The following is a 25214-nucleotide window of genomic DNA, read 5'->3' as shown; positions in this document are numbered from 1 at the left end:
CTGGCTCCCTCTTCCTCTTTTCCCTGTCCGGGTAGGTGGCGGCCCGTCCTGCAGGGCCCAACGGCTCGGAGGCTGGCGCCGGAAGCGGAACTCTCTGGCGCCCGGTAGCCCCGCCTCCTGTGGGGCGCCATCTTGGATGCCCGGGAGGAGCGGCTGGGGGGCGGAAGTGCCGGGCGGCAGCCTCCCGAAGCCAGCAAACCGGCGGCGGCAGGGCCGCTCCTCCTCCTCCTCCTTCCCGTGGCCCTGAGGGGAGCCGTGGCCCGGCCGCAGCGGCGTAGCGAGGTGCGGGGCCTGGGAGGCGGGACCTGGAGTAGGGGCCCCGGGCCTGGCCGGGGCTGGGCGGCTGCGTGGCGGTAGGGCCGGCTCGGGCCGAGGCCAGGGCCTAGTGCAGCGGCTCCTCCTCTTACCCCCGGGAGCTGTCAGCCCGCCTGGGGTGGAGCCGGAGCCGCGGAGGGTACTGCATCTCAGGTGACGACCGCGCCCCTCCTGGCCGGGGAAGCTGCCCGGAGTCGGCCTCGGGGCTTCTCCTCCCGGGTCCGGCCCGGCCTTGCCCGCTGGCAGCAGCGACCCCGCGGATTCCAAGCCGCTGCGGCTTGGAGGGGACGGCGGTCCGCCACAGAAACGTCCTGGTCTGGGAGGAAGCGGGCGCCGCGCCGCAGTGTTCTCGCACTCAGTCCGCAGTCAGCCGCCCTTGTCAGGTTGTGCCGGTCCTGAGCTCCGGGTCCCGAGGTACCGCCCGGGGCTGTGCACCCCGCCCCCGGTAGCGGGGTGCGAGCTGGGTGCGCTCTTGTGCGTGCAGCCCCGGGCGTGGAGCGAGTCCGTAGGCCGCTGACCCTCCTGCACGGCTGCGTGTGCATCCTGCCCAGGTGGTAGGTGTGCGAAAGGATGCGGTCTGCACACAGGCACACACAAGGCATCTAATACGTGCTGGTTATAAATGTGTGATATACATGCCATGCATAGTGCGTGCAAACATGCGGTGCGAGGCTGTGCATGTGCACATATGTGTTCACATATATGGCATGCTAGCCATCCACCTGCCTCTGCTCACATGTATGGCATGTGAGCCGGCCATCTGCACATATGAGCTCCTGTGTATGGCATGCGAGGCAGGCATCTGTGTGCATGTGTGCTTGTCATATATGAGATGTGAGGCAGACATCCTTGTGCATATATGTGCTCATGAGATGCAAGGCAGAATCCACGTGTGCATATATGTGTGTGTGTATGCTCATGTCATAGGTAGACATCTGTGTGGATGCACATAGATGTGCTCAAATAGGAAGGCCTAGGCAGACGTTGTGTGTGCACTTGCACACAAGGATGAGACAGTAATTAGGTCAATTTGAGTCCTGTCTCTCCCATGAGCTTCTGTGGTTTATGGTTACTAGAAACAGTTGGGAGCTTCATGTCTGGAGAATTTAATTGTTTTAATAGGCCATGTGAATTCTTGAGTAGGAAAAAAAAAAGAGCAGTTATCCAACTAATATAGTAGTATTGTAAATATAAAGAGATAGGTGGGCCAAACCAAAGGTAGTGGACTTCCTTTCTTAGCTGTGTTGCTCATAGTTGAAACTTTATAATGTTATAGGTAGTTTAACTAACATTTGGAATTTTGAATTAATATTACTGTTGAGGCAGTCTGCTTCATAAATTTTGTGAAGCTTTTATTTGCTTTTTATCTGTTAGTTTCAAAATAGACTAGACTTAGTATTTGGAGTTTTATTTTTAAAATTGCATTGTGTGTAAAGTTGTTGTCCTTTCCTCTTTTGTTAAAGCTATTACCCAAGAAGTAAAAAGTCAGCTTAGATCTTAGAATTTGTAGATTTAGAACCACTTGTTTATGGAGGGGTTTTTTGTTTGTTTTAAGAGCTATTGTAATCTGTTTTTCTACCTTAGATGTAAAACAAATGACTTAATTGATTTGTTCTCTTTGGGAAGCTAAAACTGATTGAAACAAGTGCTTGTATTTATAAGATTTTTCCCAAACTGTTTAAATTTGGTTGAAGTTTGAGATTTTTGAAATTTTCCATTTTAGTATGGGATAACTGATCTGAAACATTTTTGTTGGTATTTTGAAACTAGCCTTATTTATTTCTTTACGTAGAGAACCTATAAGCATTGCACCTAAATTATTTTAAAAATATGTCTTGAAGCATTTGTCTTATATTTTTAATATTGTGAAATGCTCTTAGAAATGTAGTTAAATGATTTCCCTCCCCTTTGCCCAAATGGTGGTGTCATTGTATATCTTTGTAAAACTGAGCAAAATTGTGGAGACAATGACCTAAGACTGCTTAACCACTTAAGATTTCTTTGTTACATCTAAAAACAGTTTAATGGCTAATGAATCTTTGTAACCTTTCACAGATACCATGAAAAGTACTTTAGGTAGTGGGATTTTGAGTCATTTTATCAAATTTTGTCACTCAACAGGTTTTATTTTTTAAACTACTACAGTTGCCTAACTATAATTTTTTGTAATTTTGAGGGAGCTAGTTCGCATATTTGTGAAGGAAGGCGTTTTAAAGGGCTACAAAAATTTATTATTGCAAGTCATGTCCTAGGACTTTTTAGTCTTACTCAACAGGCTTTGAAGCCATTAGTAAAGGAACCCAATTCTAGTCAGACTTTTGCAGGTCTGGTAGAAAACTACTCCTAGATACCCATTTATCCTAATTCTCTTTAAAACAGCTTTCTTTTTTTCTCCTCTTAAATGTTAGTGAAATTGGACGTCTCTTCCTAAAAAATTTTATATGCTACTACACTTTGACACTTTTTCTTAATAGCTTTGTTTTACAAAACTAAATCTGAAGTGCCATATTACTATGTTCCACCCATTGGTGATAGATCCAGGAAGTAACAGTATAGAGTCACATTTAGAACTTTTATAACCATGTGAATTTGATGATGTGGCACAGTTTCACTGCTCAGAGTCCATTCTGACCTGTTTGAAAGATCTAAATCTGTACTCTGGAGCCAACAGATTTACATGTCAAAAAGGAATGTGTCCTGAGTGAAGCTCTTCCACTTACTGGTTTAAGTTTGGTGTAGGAGATAAAGGGCGGGGCCAGGACTTCAGTTTTATTTTGACATTTCCATTCATGATAATGATAATATTAGGTTCTTTGGTATTAAAATGGTTACAGGATATTATTTGCATATTGCTTCTAAATAGCTTTCACTTATGTTTTTCCTCTTGGTTTCACAATAACCTAATGAAGTTACTAAGAACAGATATTTGTTGTCTTGTTTTATCAAGTAGAAACCTGAGACACCTCCCAGGAAGTATACATGATATTTTTTCTTTAAGTGCTAAGAATAAAACTGATATATAGAACTGAAAGTCCTGGTGTTTCCAGTGGAAGAAATAGTTTTTAAATACTGATCTTTATTTTTGAATTAAGGAAAGGAAAATATTTTACTTCACATCATTTGCTTCTGTTTTTTACATCCTCACTTCCAAATCTCTCCCACTTCCCTATCTCTTCATAACAAATTAACAACAACAACAAAAACAAGGGAGGAAAAAAGCATTTCAGCAAAAGTAACCAATATACATACCACTCATTTATTTTAAGTTAAGTTCACATATCTCATATTTTTGAAAGCAGGCGGATTACAAATCCAATATGTAGGATTGGGTACCAAATACGTTGTGTATTTATTTCCTGAAACTGAGCAGTCTGATTGTTTCCTTATTTTAGAGATCCAAAAATCTGTGATATCTTATGCATCGAAATCACAGCGTTGATCAAAATTGCTTGGCTGTAGGACAATTTATCTTCCCAGCCCAAGAGTCTTTCTATACCAACATGGAAAGAAGTATTTGTTGGGAATTTACCTTAGAAATAGTGTAGCTGGATTATTTTTATTGTTGCATCAGGCACTTTTTATGGAGAATAAAACCTACAAATAACTGCTTAGTCATATATTCTGGATTTCTTTAACTTATAAATACTTTATGTGTTTGCAGCAACAGAATGTCCGAAGGAGACAGCGTTGGAGATTCTGTTCATGGGAAGCCTTCTGTGGTGTTTAGATTTTTCACAAGACTCGGACAGGTTTGTTTTATGTGGGTAATTGAAAGAGCAAATAATTGACTGATTATATTGAACAATTATTTGTAATTGTATTCCTGAAACAGTTAATTGTGTGCTTAAAGCATCTCTGGGTATCACTGCCCATATGGACAGGGATAAGGAAGTCTTCAATTCTTTTTGTTTACATTTTATTTCCCAAAATGATCCAATTGCAGTCTGCCAGAAACTTTGGCCTGTGTAACTTTTTTCCTTATTGATTCTTCCTGTATAGCCAAGTCCTGCTCATCTTTTTTCCAGGAAGCTTTCCCTTACTATTCCAGTCCACAGGGTTCCAAGAGGTCTTTTCTATCATTGAACTTAAATATGTTGCATTTGTGTAGCAGTTAATTGCTTTTGAAATTATTCAAATTTCTCCTCAAATTATTGAATGTTTTGAGCGTTTCAAGGATTTGTGTTCTTTAACAAGATTATAAATTCCAGGTAGTATATTTATATTTCTTTACCACTGCTGTAGCCAACCAGTATACATTTGTTGATAATTGTTTGGCTAACTGGTTTATTTAAAACATTGAATCTTGGTGAATAATTGATATAAGGAATAGTGAGTTGAGTATAATGTAGAGGCATATTTGTATATTTTAAGATGTTTAAGGAGGGAAAGCTCTTTTCAGGAAAGGTTTTATGCAGAGATGGTGAGTGGTGCTTTGAGTCTTGAAGTAAAGAATTTTGGTTAATGGAGAAAGGAGAAATTACATTCTAGTTTCTTCCACAAGGACAAGAAATGAGGGGCAGCTAGGTGGTGGAGTGGATAGAGCACTAGCCCTGAAGTCAAGAGGACCTGACACTTAACACTTCCTAGCTGTGTGATCCTGGGCAAGTCACTTGACCCCATTGCCTAAATTAAAAAAAAAAAAAAAAAAAAAAAAAAAAAGGACAAGAAATGACCAAAGACATGAAAATAGTAGAGTATAGACTTAGGGGGTGGAATGTAGTCCAATTTATTTATAATACAAAATACATGAAGGGGAAAGTACAACTCCCCTTTTGAAGCCAGATTGTAAAGGGCTTTTGAATGCTGGAATCAAAAAGTTATGCTTTGATCAGAAATGGGAAGACGCTAAAGGTTCCCCTGCTGTTTTCCCTGTTGTTCCCTCTTCTCTTCCCCCCTCACCCCCCAATAATTCAGTCCCTAAGTACCACAAGCCCTGCTGCAGTGGCCCAGCTGGTCTTATCTGCATGCTTTCTTTAGCGTCCCCATCTTTCAGACCATTGTGGTAGTGTTCGCATGCAGCCAGAGACCTGGTCCTACATAGCCTTGCTCTGCTCAGAGATCATCCATTCTCCCCTGCCTGGCCTCCAAGGACCTTTCTACTACCTCCCCTCCCCCTTTCTCTGCCACAGATTGTATATATACACTTGTGCACTTGGGAGTATAAGGAAAAGGCCATGTGATTTGTGATGGGGAAAGTCGTTGTGGAAGAGGTAGGAGCTTATGGAAGAGATGATGTTTGTGTCGGGCCTGAAAAGAAAGAGAGGAATTGAGTGAGGATGGGGAAGAGGAGGATGGGACAGTGGGGTTACTGTGCAGACCAGAGTTCTCTCTGTCTCCAAACAGATGTTTGAGAGTCAGATCACCAAAGGAAGAAGACAAAGGGAGCTATAAGAGCTTGGTATAGTGGAGGAGGGGAGGCACAGGAGGAGTAGTTGGAGAAAGGGGGAAAACCATAACCATGTTGAGCCATGGTACACAGAAGGAGTGGGTAGTCTGCCCTGTCAAGTACAGAGACGGGTCAGGAAAGTGAAAGTCAGAAAAAAAGTCATTGCTTTTGGCAGTCAGTTGTCATTAGTGACCTTGCAAAGCCTTGAGAAAAATTGTCTAATGTACAGGGATGAGGAAGTCTAGGAATAAAGAGGATGGGAGAGGTATTGGTAAAGGAAGGAAGGCTGCACTTCATATGGGGACATCTGTACATGTTAATGTGTGTACATGTTAATGTGTAGGCTCTCTGGACAATCAAAATGAAACCCCATTTCAAAGTATATTTGAATTTCACAGTTTCTACCAACAATTTCATATGAGCCATACAATTTATTTTGAAAAGTTAGCTTTCAAGATGGAATTCAATCTATGAATTTGTCCATCTTTTGCTACTATGATATATCAATGAATATTAACACATTTCTAATTATATAACTAAAATATATCATGCATAGTGGCATTTTTAATCAAAATCATTTCTCCTTAATATATAGATATATGTGAGTACGTAATAGCATATAATTGATTTTCAAATTGTTCATTTTGTTTTATATTGGGGAAAAAAATAGGCTGAAGTATCATTTCCTCTTTTGAAATATGCTGAGGCCTAGTAATGAAATTCAGGAATTTTATGAAAAAAAAAATTAACTTGTAAGTTTATTTATTTCATTACAAATTTCTTTTAGAATTTCATTAACTATATTGTCTTGAATTGAAGTCCAATTTGAACTTTGCAACATTTTTTTCAGCAAAATCCTTGTATTTCTATTTTATGTCATTAATTCATTGGTAATCTAATGGTTGCATTCTGTGCGTGTGTGTGTGTGTGTGTGTGTGTGTGTGTGTGTGTGTGTAAAGATAAATGAAGCTTATTTCTGGAGCATTGTATTATATATTTATAAATATGCATTAATCTAAAGGAAGACAAAGGGGAGTTATATTCACTATATAAATGCATTTTAATCATTTTGTCTTTGTAGATTTACCAGTCCTGGTTAGACAAATCTACTCCTTATACAGCTGTACGATGGGTTGTAACTTTGGGACTAAGTTTCATCTACATGATTAGAGTTTATCTATTACAGGTAGGTAAGAACTAAAATAATGATGGATATTGAACTATTATCTTATTTTAAACAATAATAGTTGGGGCAGTGTTAGATATTTTATCACTGAATTATATGTATTATGTTTATTGATTTGTGATGGGATATGCAATTCAATTACCATTTTTCAGTAAATAAATTTCAGTGATTGTCTTTTAAAACTATCTCATTTACTTTTTTCATTGTTTTTCAGTATGTTGCAAACTATTATTGTTATTGTTAATAACAATTATTACATTGTTATTTAAACATAGCGCCTATATTTTGCCCTAAACTTTAGGCCTCATTAGCCAATAACTACTGTGAAATAAATCATAGTCCTTTTTAAAAATTCTATTTCCTGAATTTAGCATCTTCACATGCTGTTAGTATTATACAAGAATTAAGCTGCCTTAAAACAAATCTTTGATAAGACAAAAAAAAATTGAAGAGGAGGAGTGTATTAAGAAATTGAATAAGTTTGGAAATTCGTGTGTGTGTGTGTGTATTTTAATGAAAAGTTGGTGAAGATCTTTTAACTAGCTAAAAGCTACAATTTCAGAGTAGGGAAGGAAATCATTGGCTTATTGGTTTAACCCTCTCCATCTTTCTCAATAAGTTGGTTATCCAGCCTTCCCTTGAAGGCCCCTAAGGCAGCCTATTTGACTTTTGGACTGTGAGATAGTTGAGCAGTTTTTGCTGCTATCCAGCCTTGGATTACACTTGAGCATCTCCTCCTTGTGGCTCCTCACCACAGGCACTCTGGAGCCCAATAGAACAGTCAGGTCCCTCTCATAGCTCTTAGGCCCCTTCCTGGGTAAACATTCTCAGTGCTTTGAGCTGACCCTCCCTCAGAGCCCTTTCCCCACATGGCTCATCCTTTTCTGGATCGTTGTGTCCTTAAGATGTGGTGTGCAGAGCTATGCGCCAACTCCGGGCAGGACCCGCTTGGGGCCGCCCTGCTCCTCCATCTTGGCTGCACCTCCGAGGCTGGACCAGGCTTTCTTGGCAGCTCACTTTGTCCACTGAGACAACTGATCTTTTTTAGAAAAATGCTTCCTGGGAGTGCTTTTGCCATTTTTTCTTCTGCTGTGCTTTTTTTTTTTTACCCAAGTGTAAGACTACACGCTTATTCTTACTGAATTTCATGCTATTAGATTAAGCCCAGGGATTTAGCCAGTTGAGATTTGGTATCCTGGCGCCCTTTCAGTGTGTCAGCTGTCCCTTTCAGAGCCATCATTGGCCCATCTGATTAGTTGCTTTTCATTTTACTATCTTTTTTTTTTTTTTAAACTATCTTTGATAGTTTTGTTAAATGGCACAGGGTTTGGCATTAGTCTGTGGGGGACTCTGCTCTCCATAGTGACATAACAACTATTCTTTAGCTCCAGCCATTCAGATAAGTATCAGTTTAGCCTTAGTTGACCTTATGTTGCATGTTGTTCCTTCCTTCAAGACCCAGATTGGATGGCCACCTTTATTGATATTGATAATAATAGTGTTAGTGATACTAATAACAATGTAATAGTATTTATAAAGTGCTTCCTTTCTGCCAGTCACTGTTCTGAGCACTTTAGAATTATTACTTCATTTGATTCTCACAATCCAGAGAGGAAGGGACTGTTATCCCCATTTTATAGCAGAGAAAACTGAGGCAAACAGATTGAGTGACTTGTCCAGGGTCATACAGCTGGCCATATTTGAACTTGGGTCTTCCCAATCCAGACCCAGCACTGTCTGCACTCTTGCACCCTGTGAAAGTGTTCTTCTCAGCATTTTGTATTTGTATTTGTGTCGGGCTCCTACTCCCCCCCCCCCCCCCCCCCCCATCCACTCTTCTTCAAGACAAGGTCTGCTAGTTTTCACCTTTCTGCCCCTAGTATATAGCATAGTGCCTGGCACATGCATGGTAGACACAATACATTCTTGTTGAATTTAATTTCAAATACTTTGTTCTGGTTAAGATGTTAAATTAGACAAAAGTTTTGTATTCAATCTGTTTTTTTCTTGTCAGTTCCAAATTTTGGAGAATGCTAACACTTTAAATGAATTAGCCCCAAAGTCTGCAGTGTTTCATTTGGAAGAAATAAGTGGAAGGGCACATGGAACATTTCTCATGTCTTTATTTAGAAAATGCCAAATAGGGGTCATGAAGAGGAGGATATGACTAAAGCAATGCCTAAATAGCAACAAAAATCTCTGTAGATTTTACAAACGTTTACGTGAGACACTTTGCAGCTTCTAGGTTACAGAAATGCACAGTGATAGGTGGGCATCAGATTCTGGGTTTGTGCTGTGTAGTTTCTCTCTAAGGGGCAAGTGATCTTTCAGAGGGCAGCTCTAGGTACTGCTCTTCTTAACACTACAAGAAGAGGAAAAATGAGATCTGGATTTCATCTGAAATCCATAGTAGTAAATGCTTCCTCTTTATGATTACTGTGCTGTGGATACAGAGACAACAAAACCCAAGAGCCTCTGGCCTTAAGCAGTGTTCATGCCACTTGTTGTTCTTAAATGAATTGCAAGCACATTAAGGAAAGGTAGCTCAAGTGAGAACAGTATGTTTTTTTTTTAAATATTTGTAGTTAATTTGTTGCTTTATTGAATGATTACAGATCTTATAGTTAGTATTTCTGTTCTTTTTTTTTTTTTTTTAATAATTATAACTTTTTATTGACAGAACTATGCCTGGGTAATTTTTTATATCATTATCCCTTGCACTCACTTCTGTTCCGATTTTTCCTCTCCCTTCCTCTATCCCCTCCCCTAGATGGCAGGCAGTCCTATACATGTTAAATAGGTCACAGTATATCCTAGATACAATATATGTGTGCAGAACCGAACAGTTCTCTTGTTGCACAGGAAGAATTGGATTCAGAAGGTATAAATAACCTGGGAAGAAAAACAAAAATGCAAACAGGTAACACTCATTTCCCAGTGTTCCTTCTCTGGGTGTAGCTGCTTCTGTCCATCATTGACCAATTGGAACTGAATTAGATATTCTCTTTGTTGAAGATATCTATTTCAATCAGAAATATCTCTGTTCTAAATATAGAGATGAAAAAAACAGACCTGGAGCAGTCTATAACTTGTTAGCTTATGGCAGAACCCAGATTTGGAACTTGTAGCCCATAAGTTAATAATCAGGTTTAGAAGTTCAGATTTAAAACCTAACATTGGGGGGGAAGGTTATTTTCTTATTTATCTGTTGGTCATTTTAATTTAAGTAGCACATACATAGATTGAGGTGGCAAAATGTAGAAAATCAGATTAAATGGACATATATATGTTTCAAATTCTTTAAAATGACTTGTTTATTGCCACTAAGGACAGTTGATTATTGTTTGTTTGCTTGTAGCTGGTGAGTTTGTCTTGACATACATTTGGGATCCCAGGATTCAGAACAGGAAGGTAGAAGGGCCACTTAATGGAGTTATAGTCTGACTCTAGGACCTCCAACCGACTACCAGTGGGTTTTCACTGTGCGAAGCAAAATGTGATATAGGTGAAAAATTTTGGCTTGATTTTATTGGGAAATAAACTGCTCACCAGTCATTTATCTTCCCTTGTTTGTCACCCCTCCAGTATAGGGAGAATTCTTAAGGTAGTGCATGTAGCACTAAGACTAAAGGAAAGTGATTTGTGCAGGGCCCATTCTGTACATGAAATGTTCAATTATCCATTGAAAGCCATTGTTGCCACTTATCATCATATTGACTGTAATACTGAAGTCATTATAGCTTGGGGTCTGCTCAAATCAGCTGGCCTTCATGACACCTCTGCATTGTTCCAAGCCCTAGGCTGAGCCTGGAGGGTACAGAGAAAGACAGTGAGCCAGCACCCCCACCAACAATCCCTGCTTTCAGGGAGTCACAGCCGGAGTGGGTCTGGCAGGCAATAACGTGCCCAGGGTGGCTGAATTGGAGGTAATCTCAGTAGGAAGGCACGGTTGGACTAAATACCCTAGTGAGAAGGAAATAACAAAAATCTGGGCATAACTCCCTCCACTCTGCTGCTTTCCAGAATTCAAGGGTAGATGTCGTGCTTATTAGTAGTAGAAAATAATGCTGCAAAAGCTATAAGAAATGGTGGGGATTTTTAAATTATGCAGTAATTTGGGAGTTTTGAGTCAAATGTGTTTGAATCTGAATCTGAGTATGGCATATCCTTTCACTTTATGGACCCTATTCATCTCCAAATAAAGGGACTGAAATAGTCCCCTTCATCTCTAAAATATTTTGACACCTATTGGAAGCTTATTCTAATGGAATAAAAGAAATTCTTAGGATATTTTATGTATGTGACCTTTGCTAGAATAATACTATGAACGTGCTTTTTCCCACAGATCTTCAGAGAGGTTTTTTGCAAAAGCAAGATAAACTTAGTATTGTCAGTAAGAAATATGAGAATGATAGTGATTGAAATCCTTATCTTCACTCTGTGTGGCTTTAGTTGCATTGACCTACTATATTATATATAATATATAACAGAATCTTAAAAACTACACTTAACTTTCTGTATTTAACTGTATTTTAGATTTATACATTGAGATCAAACCATACCATTTTCTCATTGGATGAACTTGACATTATTAAAATAAGTTTGTTTTATAGCAGGCCTGTGGCAGACAGCTAATGTCCAAGTTCTTGTCTCTTTTCAGTATTTTCTTCTCAATCAAAGACTTGAAAAAAAAGTTATTCTGATTTCCTGGTTCTAGTTTTCCCTCTGAGCAAAGATGGATACATTTTACTGTGTGTCTAGTAATATGAGTTTGGAATTGGATTATTAACAGCCAGGCATAATGAACATAATCGTCAGTAATTTATTTAGCACCTGCTTTGTGCCCATCATTATGCTAAATACTTTATCACTATTCTGTCATTTGATTCCCTACAACAATCCTGGGAGGGGGATGCCATTTTGTAGATGAAGAAATTGAGGCAAACAAAATGCCTTGCCGAGGTCACCTACTTAATAAATGTCTAAAGTCAAACTTGTACTCAGGTCTTCCTGACTCTAAGCCCAGAGCTCTACCCACTGAGTCACCTACCTAGCTGCCTTTACCCTTCTTGACCAGCATTTCTGCTGCTTAATACAATTATTTTTGGTTTGCTTTTCAAAATTCTATATGTAGTTGAGAGGGTAGAGATTTAGATCTAATTATGTCCTTGAAAAGTGCTGCAATTTGGGCTCTATGTTGAATATCCCAACAAAGTAGCCAGATATGTAAGTTAACCTGAAGTGAATGTTTGTCTTCCCCACTTATGATAGAACTTTGTATTATGACGACAAATCCCTATGAGCAGATAACGTAAGATTTAGTCAAAAGATTCCCAAGACTTCATCAGCAAACCCTAAGAAAAGAACAGCCCCTATTAGGTTGCTCTAACTGTTAAATGGGGCTGATGTGTCTGTAACTTTTGGTTTTGTTCTCTCAGGGTTGGTACATCGTGACGTACGCCTTGGGAATCTACCACCTCAATCTTTTCATAGCTTTCCTTTCGCCAAAGGTAGATCCCTCCTTAATGGAAGACTCAGGTATGCTGGGGTCAGTCCACTATCTGGGAATATTTGGTAACAGGGGAACTGGTGAGATCTATCATTCCTAGACTCAACTGTCAGATTTTTTTGTTGGCAATGAAAACCTCTGTAGCCCAAGGTTTTGTTGCTAGCGATGGTAGGTGATAGGATCTGCCCTCTCTTCCAGCTTACCACCACCCTGGGTGTCAGTGTTAGTTACATTGTTTGCTTTTTTCCAGTTGATAAAGTACATTTTTGAAAGAGCTCTTTTACAGTGTAAGCCACTTGTCATTCTGGGTTCGTTATTCAGAAACGAGTTACGTTTTTTGGTTTCCAAGTTAGTTATTTGTATTTTAAAACTTTAAAAGTATCTCCCTATCCACCTCTGAAGGGAAACGCAATCTGCAGAAGCAGATGCTTGGTCTGGAAGGGCTTCTTTACCAGAGCAGGCAGGGTGGGGACTCCATGAAGAGGGAATCCCAGTCCCACTGCTAGAAGATCACTTATGCAGAAAAGCTTGGGGAAGAAGAGCAGTCTTGGAAAGACAGTTAAAACCAAAGCTTTTCATTTTGATAGAGAGGCTCACTTCAATTTATGTTCTTTTATCAAAAAAGGTGATTGGGATTTTTTTTTCTCCCTGTTAGAATACTGATTGTAGAACAATTCTGTACTCCCTTTTTGTTGAATAATGGCATTTGAAAGATACTAGGAAAGGAGTAAATGATGTTGTGAGATTAAGTCTTATGAAAAAAAATGTACAGATTTGTATTTGAGTCTTAGAATGCATTGAATAGGATCAGTGTTTTGTTTCATGTGGTCCTTGTAAAACTCTTTGTCTCTAACTGGTATGTCATTAAATGTTTTGTAAAATGAATAAATATAAAATGCACTGGGGGGGACTGACATAAAGTGAATCTCATGTGACTCAGTATTGTTAATGTTTTCCATAAAATAAAAGAACCGATTTTTAAAAGTGAATAACCATTCCTTAGATTGGGAGTTTGCAATTAGCTGATTTCATGATAGCTTGGAGCAAATTTTAGGGTTCTCAGACATGTGCGACTTGTTATGATAGTAGTCTGAGTGGTGCTTCTTTGAAAGCAAGATATCTCACTTTATTTACATGCCACTTTGTAGATGAAGGGCCTTCTTTACCAACAAAACAAAATGAGGAATTCCGTCCTTTCATCCGAAGGCTTCCAGAATTTAAATTTTGGTAAGTGAATTCTCATTGTTTTCATTTTGAATTGGGCACATTGACATGTAAGTGTAAAGGCCAAAGTCATAATTTTGGTCCCATATATTTCTAGACTTTTTGCAGTGTCTTGACCAATTTAAATCTTTCATTTATGATTGACTTTTATGGCACCAATTGTAATCTCATTTATTCCTTGGTAGAAAAACAAAGATAAATTGCTTCTAATTTTGTTCTTTAAAAGGACTATCGTAAATTAAAGGGTTACTACCATAAACTGAGGGGGTTTCTTTTCTGTAACCAGTACCATCATTGTACTGAATATAAGGTTTAGGCAGTGTTTCCATATCTGGATTTTAAGTGGAAATAGACATCATATCTACATCAGCAAATGTGGTGATGTGTAATCTGTTTTCAGTCCAAAGTGCTGCCAGAAACCCATTGATTTTGGTGGAGTTCAGCTTTGACTACCACAGTGCCGTTTTTATCTTTGTGCTTCAATACAAATTGGAGAATATATGTGAGATGTTAGGAAATAAGGTTGATGTGGTGGTGATATATTGGTGGGCAGATAGTACTTTATGCTATTGGATAGAGGTAAATGACACTATTTCAAGAAATACTTCCCAGAGTCGATTCATATTCATTTCTTTTGAGCTCTGAGACTGTCAGCATTTATATAGCCACAGCAGCCCCAGCACCAACCTGCAGTGGCCAGGCCTGCCAACGGTTGTGTTCATCTTTTCTCTCTTGGCTTTCAGGCACTCTGCCACTAAGGGCATTCTTGTTGCTATGATCTGTACGTTTTTTGACGCTTTCAATGTCCCAGTGTTCTGGCCGATCCTTGTGATGTACTTTGTCATGCTTTTCTGTATCACCATGAAGAGGCAAATAAAGGTAAGATGCAGCCAGCAAATGCCGGACTGTGCCCCAGTGGTAGTGACATCCTCCTGGGAACCTGGCAAGGGGCGCCTGCAGGCTTTATTTTGTGTACCTACTATGTGTTGGACACTGTGGATAGAGACAGAAGTGGATTTATAATCTCTGATCAAGTGCAAAACACATTCCCACACACAAGCTACACAGATAGCTTGGGATGGAGGGTCGCTGCTGTTAGGAAATCAGGAGTTATGTCAGGTGGAAAGTGGCGATTGAGTCCATGCTCTTGAAGGCCAAAGTAAGGAGGGAAGTCCCTAATGGTGAGATACATTATATTAATAATTAATTATTATACAATTATTATAATTATATATATTATATACTTATTATATTATATATAATTAATCAATTAATGATAACTAAATAAATAAATATTATAAATAAATGGTGATGAGGCAAGTGAGGCAGTGATGTGGCATCCTTCCTTTACACTTAGCATTTAACAGTAATTGGCTTGCAGCTGTTTATCCAGGCCTCAGTTATGTGAATGTCTGGCTTGCCCTGGCCATATTACTAAATTTAGGGACTTCTCTTAGGGCAGAGCATTTGCCAATTAGACATGTTACTCTCACAGATATAGTGTTTCATCTTATACTGCAGCATCCTTTTGGCTTGCTCTCTCCTAACCCTGAGACATCTTCCTGGAGGATTTGGACTTTTGTATCTCTGGGTCTTGTGCCAGATCAGTCCAGCTAGATGACACTGTATTGTAGTGAGAGTACAATGACAGAATTGGATCATAACTTCGTAGATTTCTCCTCCCTAAAAGATGCAGAGGACATTGAATGAGTTTGGTCCCATGGATTTCAGGAAATGTGTGCTATGTTGGGAGGCTGTACCTATAAGTAATTGAATTATCTTTCTCTTGCAGCATATGATAAAATACAGGTATATACCATTCACACATGGGAAGAGGAAATACAAAGGGAAGGAAGACATGGGGAAGACATTTGCTAGTTAGAATCTGAACTGACCCTGTCGCCACATAATCCGAGAAGAACCGTTTTGAGCCATTGTAACAATGCCTTTTTTCTTCATATAAAGTAGTTGATTACGAGGGAGTCGAAATTTTCTTTGTAAAAAGGATCTTCAATTATTTGTAACTGAAATGCCAGAGAGGTTCTTGAAGACGCTGGCATTTAAACCAAATTGCATCGAGTTCATTTTTCGGTCATGTCACGTGTTTCACTCTGAAGGGATTCTGGTAGACTGCGACAGTGGGTGAACAGTCTTATGTTAAGGTGACATTTCTCCGTCACCATCACAATCCGTTTGCATGGCCCTCGAGTGCTTCAAGTGTGAGTGGGGAAGGAGGGAGGGAAGCATGCTGGGAGCTGCTTTTTGCTTTCCTTCATGGTACTCATGAGGATGTCTCTTAAGGCCTCCCTCAGATGCAGTCGACGACCTTCAGCTGTCTGGGCACATGCATGATATTTGGGGGCCATAATCAAGTCATTGAATATAGATCTGATGATAAATTGAATGCTGCCTTTTTCCTAAAGAACTTAACATTTTAAAGGTGATTTTCCAGTAACTGTGTATGGGGATCTAATGCCAGTTTCTTAATTGCATCTTACTAGAGATGTTTAAAGTTTGGCTCTTTTCATAATGACTCAAAACTTTGTTCTTAATGACCATGATTTCTTTTGAGGGCCCTGAATTATAAATATATAAATATATATATTTTCATTGTTTGAAATTATTTTGACACATTTCTTTGGTACTTAAAGAAGTGGGGTTGGTTTTGTTTTGGGGTTTTTTATTTTGTTTTCATTTCTTTGATTTTGGGGGGGGTTGTTTTGGGGTTTGTGTTTTGTTTTGTTTTGTTTTTGATTTAACTTTTTTCCCTTTATGCATCCCTTTCCGAAATCAACCCAACTGGCAGTAACAGACCAATTTTGTGGGTTTTAACACATAGCTTTTCATTTTCTATGGGGAAAAAAAAAATAGAACTATGACCTGCATGTAAACTTTTTTGATGTGATAAAAACAACTCTAAAATTTTATTAAGTGACTTTTTAATTCCAGACTTTATTAAAGATAGTGTCCCCTTTCTTGTGTTAGTCTTTATATAAGAACACTACAACTCATCACACACCATGAAAAAAACCCAGTTGATAAAAGTATTAATTTTTGCTACAACTGAATCATTTTAGCTGACAGTAAAATAGGAAATCTCTGGATGAATTCCCACTATGGCCTTACATACCATAGTGAAAATTAATGTATTTGCTCCCCAATCTTAGAGCAATGCATAGATCTGATACTTTGAGAGCTATTTTTAATAGTATTCTTTAATTGTAGATGCTGAGATTGGGGATTGATGTGAATATGGTCATTATTATCTAGATATTTATGCAGTGTTCAATTATGGGATTTCTAGAATTGACACTTAAAAAGATTTTTTTGTTCTGCATAACAGATTATATAGTAAAAGTGCTCTTGAAAATTGAAAACTTCAGCCCTCTATGTGAACTTCATATTTAAATAAGCATCAGAATTGAGACATTGTGCTTTTTTAAAACAAGTTATCAACAGAGTCATTCTCTCCCATCTATAGATTTCCCAGACATTCAAAGTATTATTGATAGTCCTCTATTGTAAATGTTTTTTAAAAAGCAGTGAAATGTGGCACAACCATATTGCACACTTGATAAAAATATGAATTTAAGGAAATTTTATAACTTTTAAAAATACACAGTAAAAGCATGTTAACTCCTCTCACCCTCCTCCATTTATCTTTTTCTGCCCTTAATTAAGCTTAATGTTGAAAAAACAAAGCCATTGCATTTAGTATTTCCACCAAACAAATTTCTTTTGTAGTGAGTGCTCCTTTTTTCTGGAGATGGTTACATAGAAGTTGATCATGTGTTTTTTCCTGTGCTTAACAGGAATCCCCCTGTTTAACTGATATTAATAACCTCTCTGGTCCTGTAACCCACTATACTTGACTCCAAATGTAGACTGGGTTCAGTCTGCCTGGAGAGAAACCTAACTGTTCTGTTGTCTTCAAAACTAAAGGGTCGTTGCAGCTTTTATTAAAAATTAATTGGGAAGTAGTTTGTGTTGGAAAGAAATGAAAATTATCTTAGCTTTAAGAACCTCCTTTTACCTCTCCAGGCTTCTAGAATGCTGAGGGGTTGCTTAGAATGTTTTTAAAGGTGTAACAGGAATAATCTTTCTACCAGATTTAAAGTTAAGACACTTTTCTATTGCACCTTTAAAATATCATATTAGAAAAATTATTCAACTAATAGCAATTATAATTGCTATTGGTGGAATTGAAAAGATTTATTTTTCCACAGATTTGTTTGGATTGAAACAATTCATGAATTCGTGAAGTAGAGATTTGAAGGATCAAAAGGAAGGGGTCACCTGGGGTTTGTAGAGGATATTCTTTGTGACTCCTGACAGTAGGTGGGTCTCGTTAGCCTGGGCTCCCGTCAAGGTCCTTCCACTTAACCCTGTCAGATTGTGTGGTTGGTGAGAAAGACAACGGGTGTGACTCGCAAATGTCTTCATGAGTTGGCCTGACCTTGTTGGCAGGGAAAGCACCCCTTCCAAGGTGTCACACATCCAACACCCCAAGAGGCAGGGAACTGAATCACCAGCCAGAGCATTGGTTTTTCTAGTAGCAGAGTAGATATGTTTGTCCAGTGGACTGAAGGGTGGGTTTTATTGTTTTGTTTTATAGAATAACTGACTTTTTTCTCAAAAGTGCGTGCCAATATAAGCTTGGGTTAACACACCAGCAAGCCCTAGTAGGTGAATTGGGGAATTCATTGTTTGGTGGCCAACTATTGAAACTGAACTGTTTGTACTTGGATAAATTACCAAGTTTCCTGAATCATTCATTCATGAATAAACCTGATACTGAAATTATTATGCCATAATATATTCACAGGCCTTTATTACTGACTGCTTAGAATGTAAATTCCGAAGAATTTGGTTTCAGATGCATTACTGTGGGTAAGGAAGACAACCTAAAACACTGCTTTTTTGATAAGCACAGTGAACCCTTTTCTGAATAAGCAAAATACTGACTTCTCAAAAACTTTTCAAGTAGCACAGAAATTGGAGGAAAGGAAGTTAGAGTAAGTACTATTTGTCCAAAATAGTCAACTCAAGTTATCTCAGCCCAATTAGAAAGGAAGGTGGACATACCTACATTTGGCAACAGTGTCTGAGGCCCAGGGTGAATTTTCTGAGTATATTCCAGTGTGTACATGCATTCCTGTCTGAAGTCCTGTCCTTGGATCCCACCGCGTCATCCCCTGGTATCTGAGCAGCAGTCAAAGCACCTCATACAGTGATTTCGAAAACAAACTTGATAATTACAGTGCAAGTTAAGTCACCATCATGATTCTGGATAAATTAAAATGAACTCTGCTTTTGGTCCATTAATAAAAACATAATTCTTGAGAGCTTTTTTCCTTTTCTTCTGTTGCCCTTTGAGCTGGGTTTCCTAGGTCTAACGATAATGTCGCAGGTAAATCAGTTTCTGCGGATGAAACTTTTCTCGGCAGAGGGGACATTCCGTCTGTGGGGAAAATGAAGATGGTTCAAATTGAGCACTTATATTCCTTTTTAAGTTCCTGTTGCTCTCTAGGAGAAATAGGCTACATAAACATCATAAAATACTATAGAGAGCCAACAATGTGGAGGGTATTGAAAAAACCAAAGCCTGTCTTTTTCACGTTCATATTTATGCTATGATTTCAAGATGAAGAAATAAAGGTTATCTCAGTATTTCTTCCCTGACTAGCTCATGTAGATAGGAGTTGGTCTTTATCTAATTCAGCTTTTTAAAAATTAAGGCAAAAATGCAGTTGAATTTTTGACCCTCATTAAAATTAAGCAGAGTATTTGCATTATTTTTAAAAGTCTGATCAGTGAAAATAGGTTTTGTTCACAAATCTAACGGAGTTCAGATAGTAATGGCAATCTTCCTCCACTCCCCCAACTTTCTGGAGAATGAGTAGTAGTTTTATTATTGCAGACAAGACTTTGATTTCAGTTCTAATTCTGCTCTTAGACTTTACTTTTCTGAGCCTGCTTCCTCTTCTGCAAACCAAGGAGGTGGGAAAAAAGGATGTCTGGAAGTCCTTCCTATTTCCATCATTTCCCCTATTTCACTATTAGATCAGGTTGCTTTTTTTAAGAGCCAGAGATTGATTGTCTGGCTCACCTTTCGTGCCAGTGAATGTGCACAGCTAGAATTGCCTCCTAATGAGATATTCTTTCTAAAGATGCTTTCTATGCCATCGGGCCCAAGGCATGGGAGGGGGCACATCTTGGAGTTTTGCTTAGGGGCACAGTGTTGTTGACTGAACCCTCCTGCCTGTAATCACTCAATGTGTCTGATCCAGAAAGAGGATTCTGCCTTCAGTTTGTTGATGCTGCTATCTACTTGCTCCTACCTCCCATAAGTCACCATAGCTCCATGCTTGGGGCGATTCTAAGATGCCATTCTGGACTGGCAGGAGGTTTTATACCTGGGGTCTGTGAGAACTTTAAATGTATTTGTTTACTTTGTAAACAAAAGCACTTATGGCCAGGGAAAAAAGCCCATCCCTCGGCTCTGGGCGAGGGCCCAGGCCTTCCCTGAGGTTCCCAGCAGCCTGACAAAGGGAGCAGAGGCTGCCGGGCCTGGAAAGCCAGGATGCAGGACAGTGGCCCTGGCCCGTGGTGGCCCTGGCTCTGGGGTGCCTCCTGCCCCTCACCTTGGTGTTGCACCACTCGGTGATGCACTCCCAGCAGAAGAGGTGGCCACAGGGTGTGGCCGTGGCTCGCTGGCGCTCCTCCAGGCACAGGGTGCACATGGAGCTCCTGCCTGCAGACTTCTCCTCCGCGAGGCTCCTGTGAGGAGAAGGACATGGCCCATGTGGCTCCAAGGGAGGGGAGCTACTGGGACAGGACCCCCCACATCTCTCCCCGCTGCCCCTCATACTTGCGGCGGGAGAGGCTGCGGTGAAGCTTCCACTCCTTCCGGGCCTGCTGCCTCTGAGTGAAGCCGTAGATCTGGACGCCCACCGACAGCAGCAGGTGCAGCAAGGACACCATCCCCAGAACCCCATAGCTCCAGCGGACGCCATGATCGTCTCCAGCGAAGCTGCGCACGCGTAACTGTGAATGTCAGAGAGGTGGAGCACCCCGCTTACCAAGGGCAAGAGGCACAGTTCCCACCAGTGACGGCAAGGCCTTCTCTCCCTGGAGGGCAGATCAGGAAAGTGGCTCTTGTTCCCTTGTTCTCTGGGGGGCTCCCGAGGGACAAGGGCTGGCATCCCTCTCCATTGCACCCTATGAGGCACAGCCTTGTCACTGAGCCTTGGGCCCCCCCAGTGGCTCCTTTCTGTCCCTGCTCACGGACTGTTCCCTACCACATTTTCAGTACTGATAGCGCACCCTCCTTCAGGTGACCAGACAAAAGCATTGTCCTAGGCTCCTGATGGGCCCCATGCTGGTGGCAGCAGGCCTGCTCTAGCTGGGCACGCTTTAGAAAAGTTCTCCTCCCATCTTAAGGATGCCAGGTCTGAGTTGGTTGGTCCCTGAGTGCTTTGCAGCTGCAGACGGTCTTAGAACTGGACCAATACCCCACTGCTGTTTCTTTTTAATTTGGCTGTCAGGTTCATGTCACTAAGTCCATAGCAAACTCTTCTGATTCCACCTTTGCCTTAGTCCCAGATGGAAGCAGCCAAGGCCTACTCAGACTTGTTCCTAGAGATGCCTTCTCTGCCAGAGCCTGCCCCCTCCTCCAAACCCAGCTGGTTCTGACGCAGGAGCCTTCTTGCCTCTTCTCTTCCATAACCTCATCTCCAGTCTCTTGCCAAATCCTGCCTGTTCTGTCTCCTCAACTGTTCTCTCGGTTTAGTCATTAAAAAGATGACTTGGGTGTCTACACTTACAGCCACCAGAACGACCTTTGCATCTTTAAGAAAGACCTAATTTTAAAATATGAACAGGGTTCTTGACTGAGCAGGTGGGAGCTAGTTGACCAGCTGCTGCAAGCCCAGCTTCCAGAGGTATTGCTGGGGCTCAGTGGCCATGGGGTCCCCTACTAAGAAACCTTGGGGGCTTCCTATCACCCCAAGGGAAATGCCTGACATTTGAGGTCTGCTTCAGCTGACCTTTCAAGATCCCCTCATATGCTCGGTTCTAGCCATGCTGAATCAGGGCCCGTCTGGCCCTGTGAACAGACAACTGGTCTGTCACAAACTGGATGGTAATAGCAATCTTCCTCCATTCCCCCAACTTTCTGGAGGAGTAGTAGGTTTTATTATTGTAGAAAATAATTGCTTCCCCAGAGCCTGGCGGGGACCTGGAACTCTCCTGTGCTCCAGATTTAGGACTTGGTGGCAGAGCTCCCTATTTCCTCATTACCCTCCCAGCAACATCCTTGATTCGAGTCAAGGTAGAGCAAGGTTACTTACGTAGGTGACCCCCGTGAGCCTTTTAGCCAGGTGGTAGAAGACCCCGTTCATGTAGAACACGGCCAGGTGCAGCCGATGGAGGCAGGTGACGCTCTGTTTGAAAACGTACACCACGCGCAGGAGCCCCTTCTTCTGAGCCTCGGTCAGGTGGCGGACGTGTCTGTGCAGCCAGCGCCGCACGGCCGACCTGCCTCGGACGCCGGGCAGCAGGCCGCTCTGCGGGTGCCGGGTGCCCTCGCCTTCCACCTGCAGCTCGTGCTCCAGATGGACCAGGGCCTTCTCCAGCACGTAGGGCGCCAGCGTGTGCAGACCGACCAGGGCGGCTCGGCGAAGCCACGAAGGGACCCTGCTCTTGGACGGGTCCACCTGGATGACGTTCACGTATTCCTCACCGAGAGTCTGGTAGCCTGTGAAGGAGAGAGCGCGCAGGGCACAGAGGGGCTCCTTGGCCTGACGCCCACGGTCCCCCCATCCCCTGAAAGGGCGGCCCACTTACTCAGGCCCGTCAAGCCTGGGCCGGATCTTGGCACCTCTCCCCAGCCCCCATTCATCGGCTTCCTGACAGACCCTGCTTCCAGAACAATCTCTGCCTGGCTCCTGTCCCTCCTCCCTTACTGATGGCTGGATAGCATGCGGACTTCTCGTTCTGGGGAGAGCTGGCCCAGCAGCCCCTGCTAGAGCGGCCTCAACCCTGCACTCGCCACCTTCCCAGCCTGCCCGGAGTCAGGCCTTAGACGCTTAGCTGAGTGACCCTGGACAGGTTACTTCCCCTTGTGCCTCAGTTTCCTTGTTTGTCATATGGATCAAATAATATCCAAATCTACTTCTAGGTTTGTTGTGTCAAGTGAGATAACAAATAAGAAATTAAAATATCCTATAAACTCCAGCTGTCGTTATTAAGGCAGCTGGGTGGTACAGGGGATAGAACACCAGCCCTGGAGTCAGGGGAGATGCCTTCAGATATTAGCAGGGCAGACCCTGTCTGCCTCAATTTCTTCTTCTGGAGCAGGAAGTGACAAGCCCCTCCAGTAACTGCCAAGAAAAGCCCAAATGAGGCACCGAGTCAGAACTAAAATGACTAAACAACAGTAATACTGCTTTTATCTCCATCGTTTTGCTCTGTTCAGGCACCAGCTCCTTGAATCCACAAGGAAGAACACCTTCAAGGAGCACTCTGCCGCTCTTCCACCTTTGTCCCCATTAGGGCTCCGTACAAAGTGGGTCCCAACTCCCCCTTTGGGGCAGGAACTATCCTTTCAGCTCCCGGCTCTAGGGCCTGGCATGAGTAGAATCCGGGCTAGATCCTGGAACTCGGCCAGATCCCTTGCTCCTCACTGGGCCAAAGGGTTCGCCAGGGTGTTGTAAGAGACTGCGGGTCACAGGTGGGCGGTCAAGTGCCTTGTACACGTTGAGGGGACATGTGCCTGGGCAGAGGCCTGGCTGTGGCACTAAGGGCTGATGTCCAAGGCCTGAAGACCAAGTGAGCGGCAATCGGCCAATGGCCCGTGTCCAGGACAAGGAGGCTCCAACATGGCCATGGAAAGTGAAGTGGGAGGGCACAGGGTCCCCTCTAAGAAGTTAAGTAGATTCAGGAGGATCACTATTTGACCACCAAGATGGAGGCCTTGAAACAGTCTCTGCTGCCTTGGAAGGGGTAACCCTGGCCAGAGGAGGCCTTCCAGGGGCCCAGGCTTGAGGGGACGGCAGGGCCCGTGTCCCTGTCCCCCACTGTGGGGACACCGTGTTTACTCCTCCCTGGCCCCCGCCCCATTCTACCTGAAAACGTGGTGAGGGTGAAGTAGGCCACATCTGCCAGCAACTCAATTTCCTTCCTCCATTCCAGCCATTTCTTAGCACCTGAAAGGGCAAAGGGCCAGAGCATGCACGCAGTCAATGTCCCTCCATTGTCTCCCGCCAGGCGCCGTGCCAAGCCCTTTGCTAGGACAGCAGGAGGTGGCTTCTCCCGTCCGGGGAGGAGTGCTAGCCCAGTGGGCCAGGCAGGACCTCATCCCTCCCAAGTGTTCTCCATGTCTGTCCCCGGTGCCTGAAGGGCTCTCCCTCCTCCCTTTGGACGCCTCAACCACGCCTTCCCACACCGAACCATCCCCAACCCTCTCTCTGCTGGGCCTCCGGTGCTGTCTTCTCCACTGGATGGCGAGCTTCCTGAGGGCACACAGTGCCAACTACGTGCCAGCACAAAGGCAGGGATTTTTGTTTTGGGTGGTTTTGCCTCTTTCTGTATTCCCCCGGCGCTTAGCAGAGGGCGGTACACTTAGGAGACACTTAGTAAATATTTATTGTTTGAGAGTAACGGGCCAGAAAAAAGTCTGCACTCTATCCCAGCAGCAGTAGGGAGCAAAGGCGGCTTCTAGAGCCTGCAAGGACCGGCACTTTAGTGGGTACGAAGAGGAGGAACTAGGCTGCCAACTGAAGCGGGGCTCTCGGAAAGCAAGGGCAGGGGAAGCAATCACTGCAGCTGCCATCAGAGGACCTAGGAGGAGGGACAGACACGTGGGTCCGGCCCGCCCCGCCCCCTCTCGTCTCCCCTTCACTCTCACGCCTGCGCTGAGCAACACTTCGCTCACCCGCCCCGCCTTCTCCAGTCGGGAAAAGTGCACTCAAGCTCCCGCAAAGCCCCGCCTAGTCCCTCACGCCCATCTGAGCCTGCGCACTCCCGCCCCGCCCCGCCCCGCCCAGCCGTCACTCCCGTCCATCCGCGCTTGCGCACTCCCAGGCCCAGGTTCACCTGCCAGGCTGTGAAGGGCGCCTCCGGCTGCGCTCCGCAGGTTGACCCGGTAATACTCATCTTTCTGAGCGGCGCGGATCACCTCCGGCTGATTGGCAGGCGCCAGGGCCATGACCACGACCCTAACAGCCTCCCGGCTCCGGGTACGGCCCCTCAGCGCCCAAGGGGCGGGGCCTGGTGACCGCCGTCGCGCGGAACCGCGTCATACATCCGTGCGGGGCTGATGGTGGGGCGGAGGAGGAGGAAGGGAAGGTCTTAAAGGGGCCCAGAGCTGTTGAGAGCTGAGGTTGGGACAAGGAGCAGGGGAAATGTACTAGATACCAAAGTTTGCAGCTTGGCTATTCCCGAATGATTATGGGTCGTGAAGACCCCGCCTCAGGGCCAGTCTGTCAGTTCCCCTTTGCACAGGCTGTCCTCCGTGCCTGCGGTGCAAAGCACAGGTCAAGCCACCTCCTACACGAAGCCTTTCCAGATTACTCCTCCTCCTCCCCTCAGTC

General features: G+C 42.8%; 2 protein-coding genes across 2 annotated transcripts; one reads left to right on the top strand and one right to left on the bottom strand.

The window, feature by feature from the left end:
* Window positions 1–138: 138 nt before the first annotated feature.
* RER1 (retention in endoplasmic reticulum sorting receptor 1) lies at window positions 139–16240 on the top strand. Its single transcript, XM_051988774.1, has 7 exons — window positions 139–282; window positions 3977–4064; window positions 6783–6887; window positions 12326–12425; window positions 13545–13623; window positions 14364–14499; window positions 15413–16240. Exons 2-7 carry the CDS (start codon window positions 3984–3986, stop codon window positions 15500–15502), a joined length of 591 nt encoding a protein of 196 aa, XP_051844734.1. The 5' UTR covers window positions 139–282; window positions 3977–3983; the 3' UTR covers window positions 15503–16240.
* Window positions 16241–16542: 302 nt separating this feature from the next.
* Window positions 16543–24921, bottom strand: PEX10 (peroxisomal biogenesis factor 10). Its single transcript, XM_051988773.1, has 6 exons — window positions 24718–24921; window positions 23748–23828; window positions 21972–22378; window positions 20492–20667; window positions 20265–20400; window positions 16543–19081 (listed from the first exon to the last, which is right to left on the bottom strand). The coding sequence occupies exons 1-6, from the start codon at window positions 24827–24829 to the stop codon at window positions 19013–19015; spliced, it is 981 nt and encodes a 326-aa protein (XP_051844733.1). The 5' UTR covers window positions 24830–24921; the 3' UTR covers window positions 16543–19012.
* Window positions 24922–25214: the final 293 nt, after the last annotated feature.

This window comes from Antechinus flavipes, chromosome 3 (assembly GCF_016432865.1).
Source record: "Antechinus flavipes isolate AdamAnt ecotype Samford, QLD, Australia chromosome 3, AdamAnt_v2, whole genome shotgun sequence".
In the NCBI taxonomy this organism is placed as follows: domain Eukaryota; kingdom Metazoa; phylum Chordata; class Mammalia; order Dasyuromorphia; family Dasyuridae; genus Antechinus; species Antechinus flavipes.
Note: the sequence above shows the minus strand (reverse complement) of the source record. Positions and strands in the feature narration are given on the sequence as shown.

What these genes read in the sequence shown, in the direction of transcription:
- PEX10 (XM_051988773.1), bottom strand. Translation starts at nt 24,829, where the DNA reads ATGGCCCTGGCGCCTGCCAATCAGCCGGAGGTGATCCGCGCCGCTCAG. An exon ending in CGCCCTTCACAGCCTGGCAG is followed by an intron (nt 23,829 to 24,717) that starts GTGAACCTGGGC and finishes TTGCCCTTTCAG; the next exon opens with GTGCTAAGAAATGGCTGGAA. An exon ending in CGCAGCCTCTCCCGCCGCAA is followed by an intron (nt 20,401 to 20,491) that starts GTATGAGGGGCA and finishes TTCTCCTCACAG; the next exon opens with GAGCCTCGCGGAGGAGAAGT.
- RER1 (XM_051988774.1), top strand. Translation starts at nt 3,984, where the DNA reads ATGTCCGAAGGAGACAGCGTTGGAGATTCTGTTCATGGGAAGCCTTCT. An exon ending in CTCCTTAATGGAAGACTCAG is followed by an intron (nt 12,426 to 13,544) that starts GTATGCTGGGGT and finishes GCCACTTTGTAG; the next exon opens with ATGAAGGGCCTTCTTTACCA. An exon ending in CTTCCAGAATTTAAATTTTG is followed by an intron (nt 13,624 to 14,363) that starts GTAAGTGAATTC and finishes CTTGGCTTTCAG; the next exon opens with GCACTCTGCCACTAAGGGCA.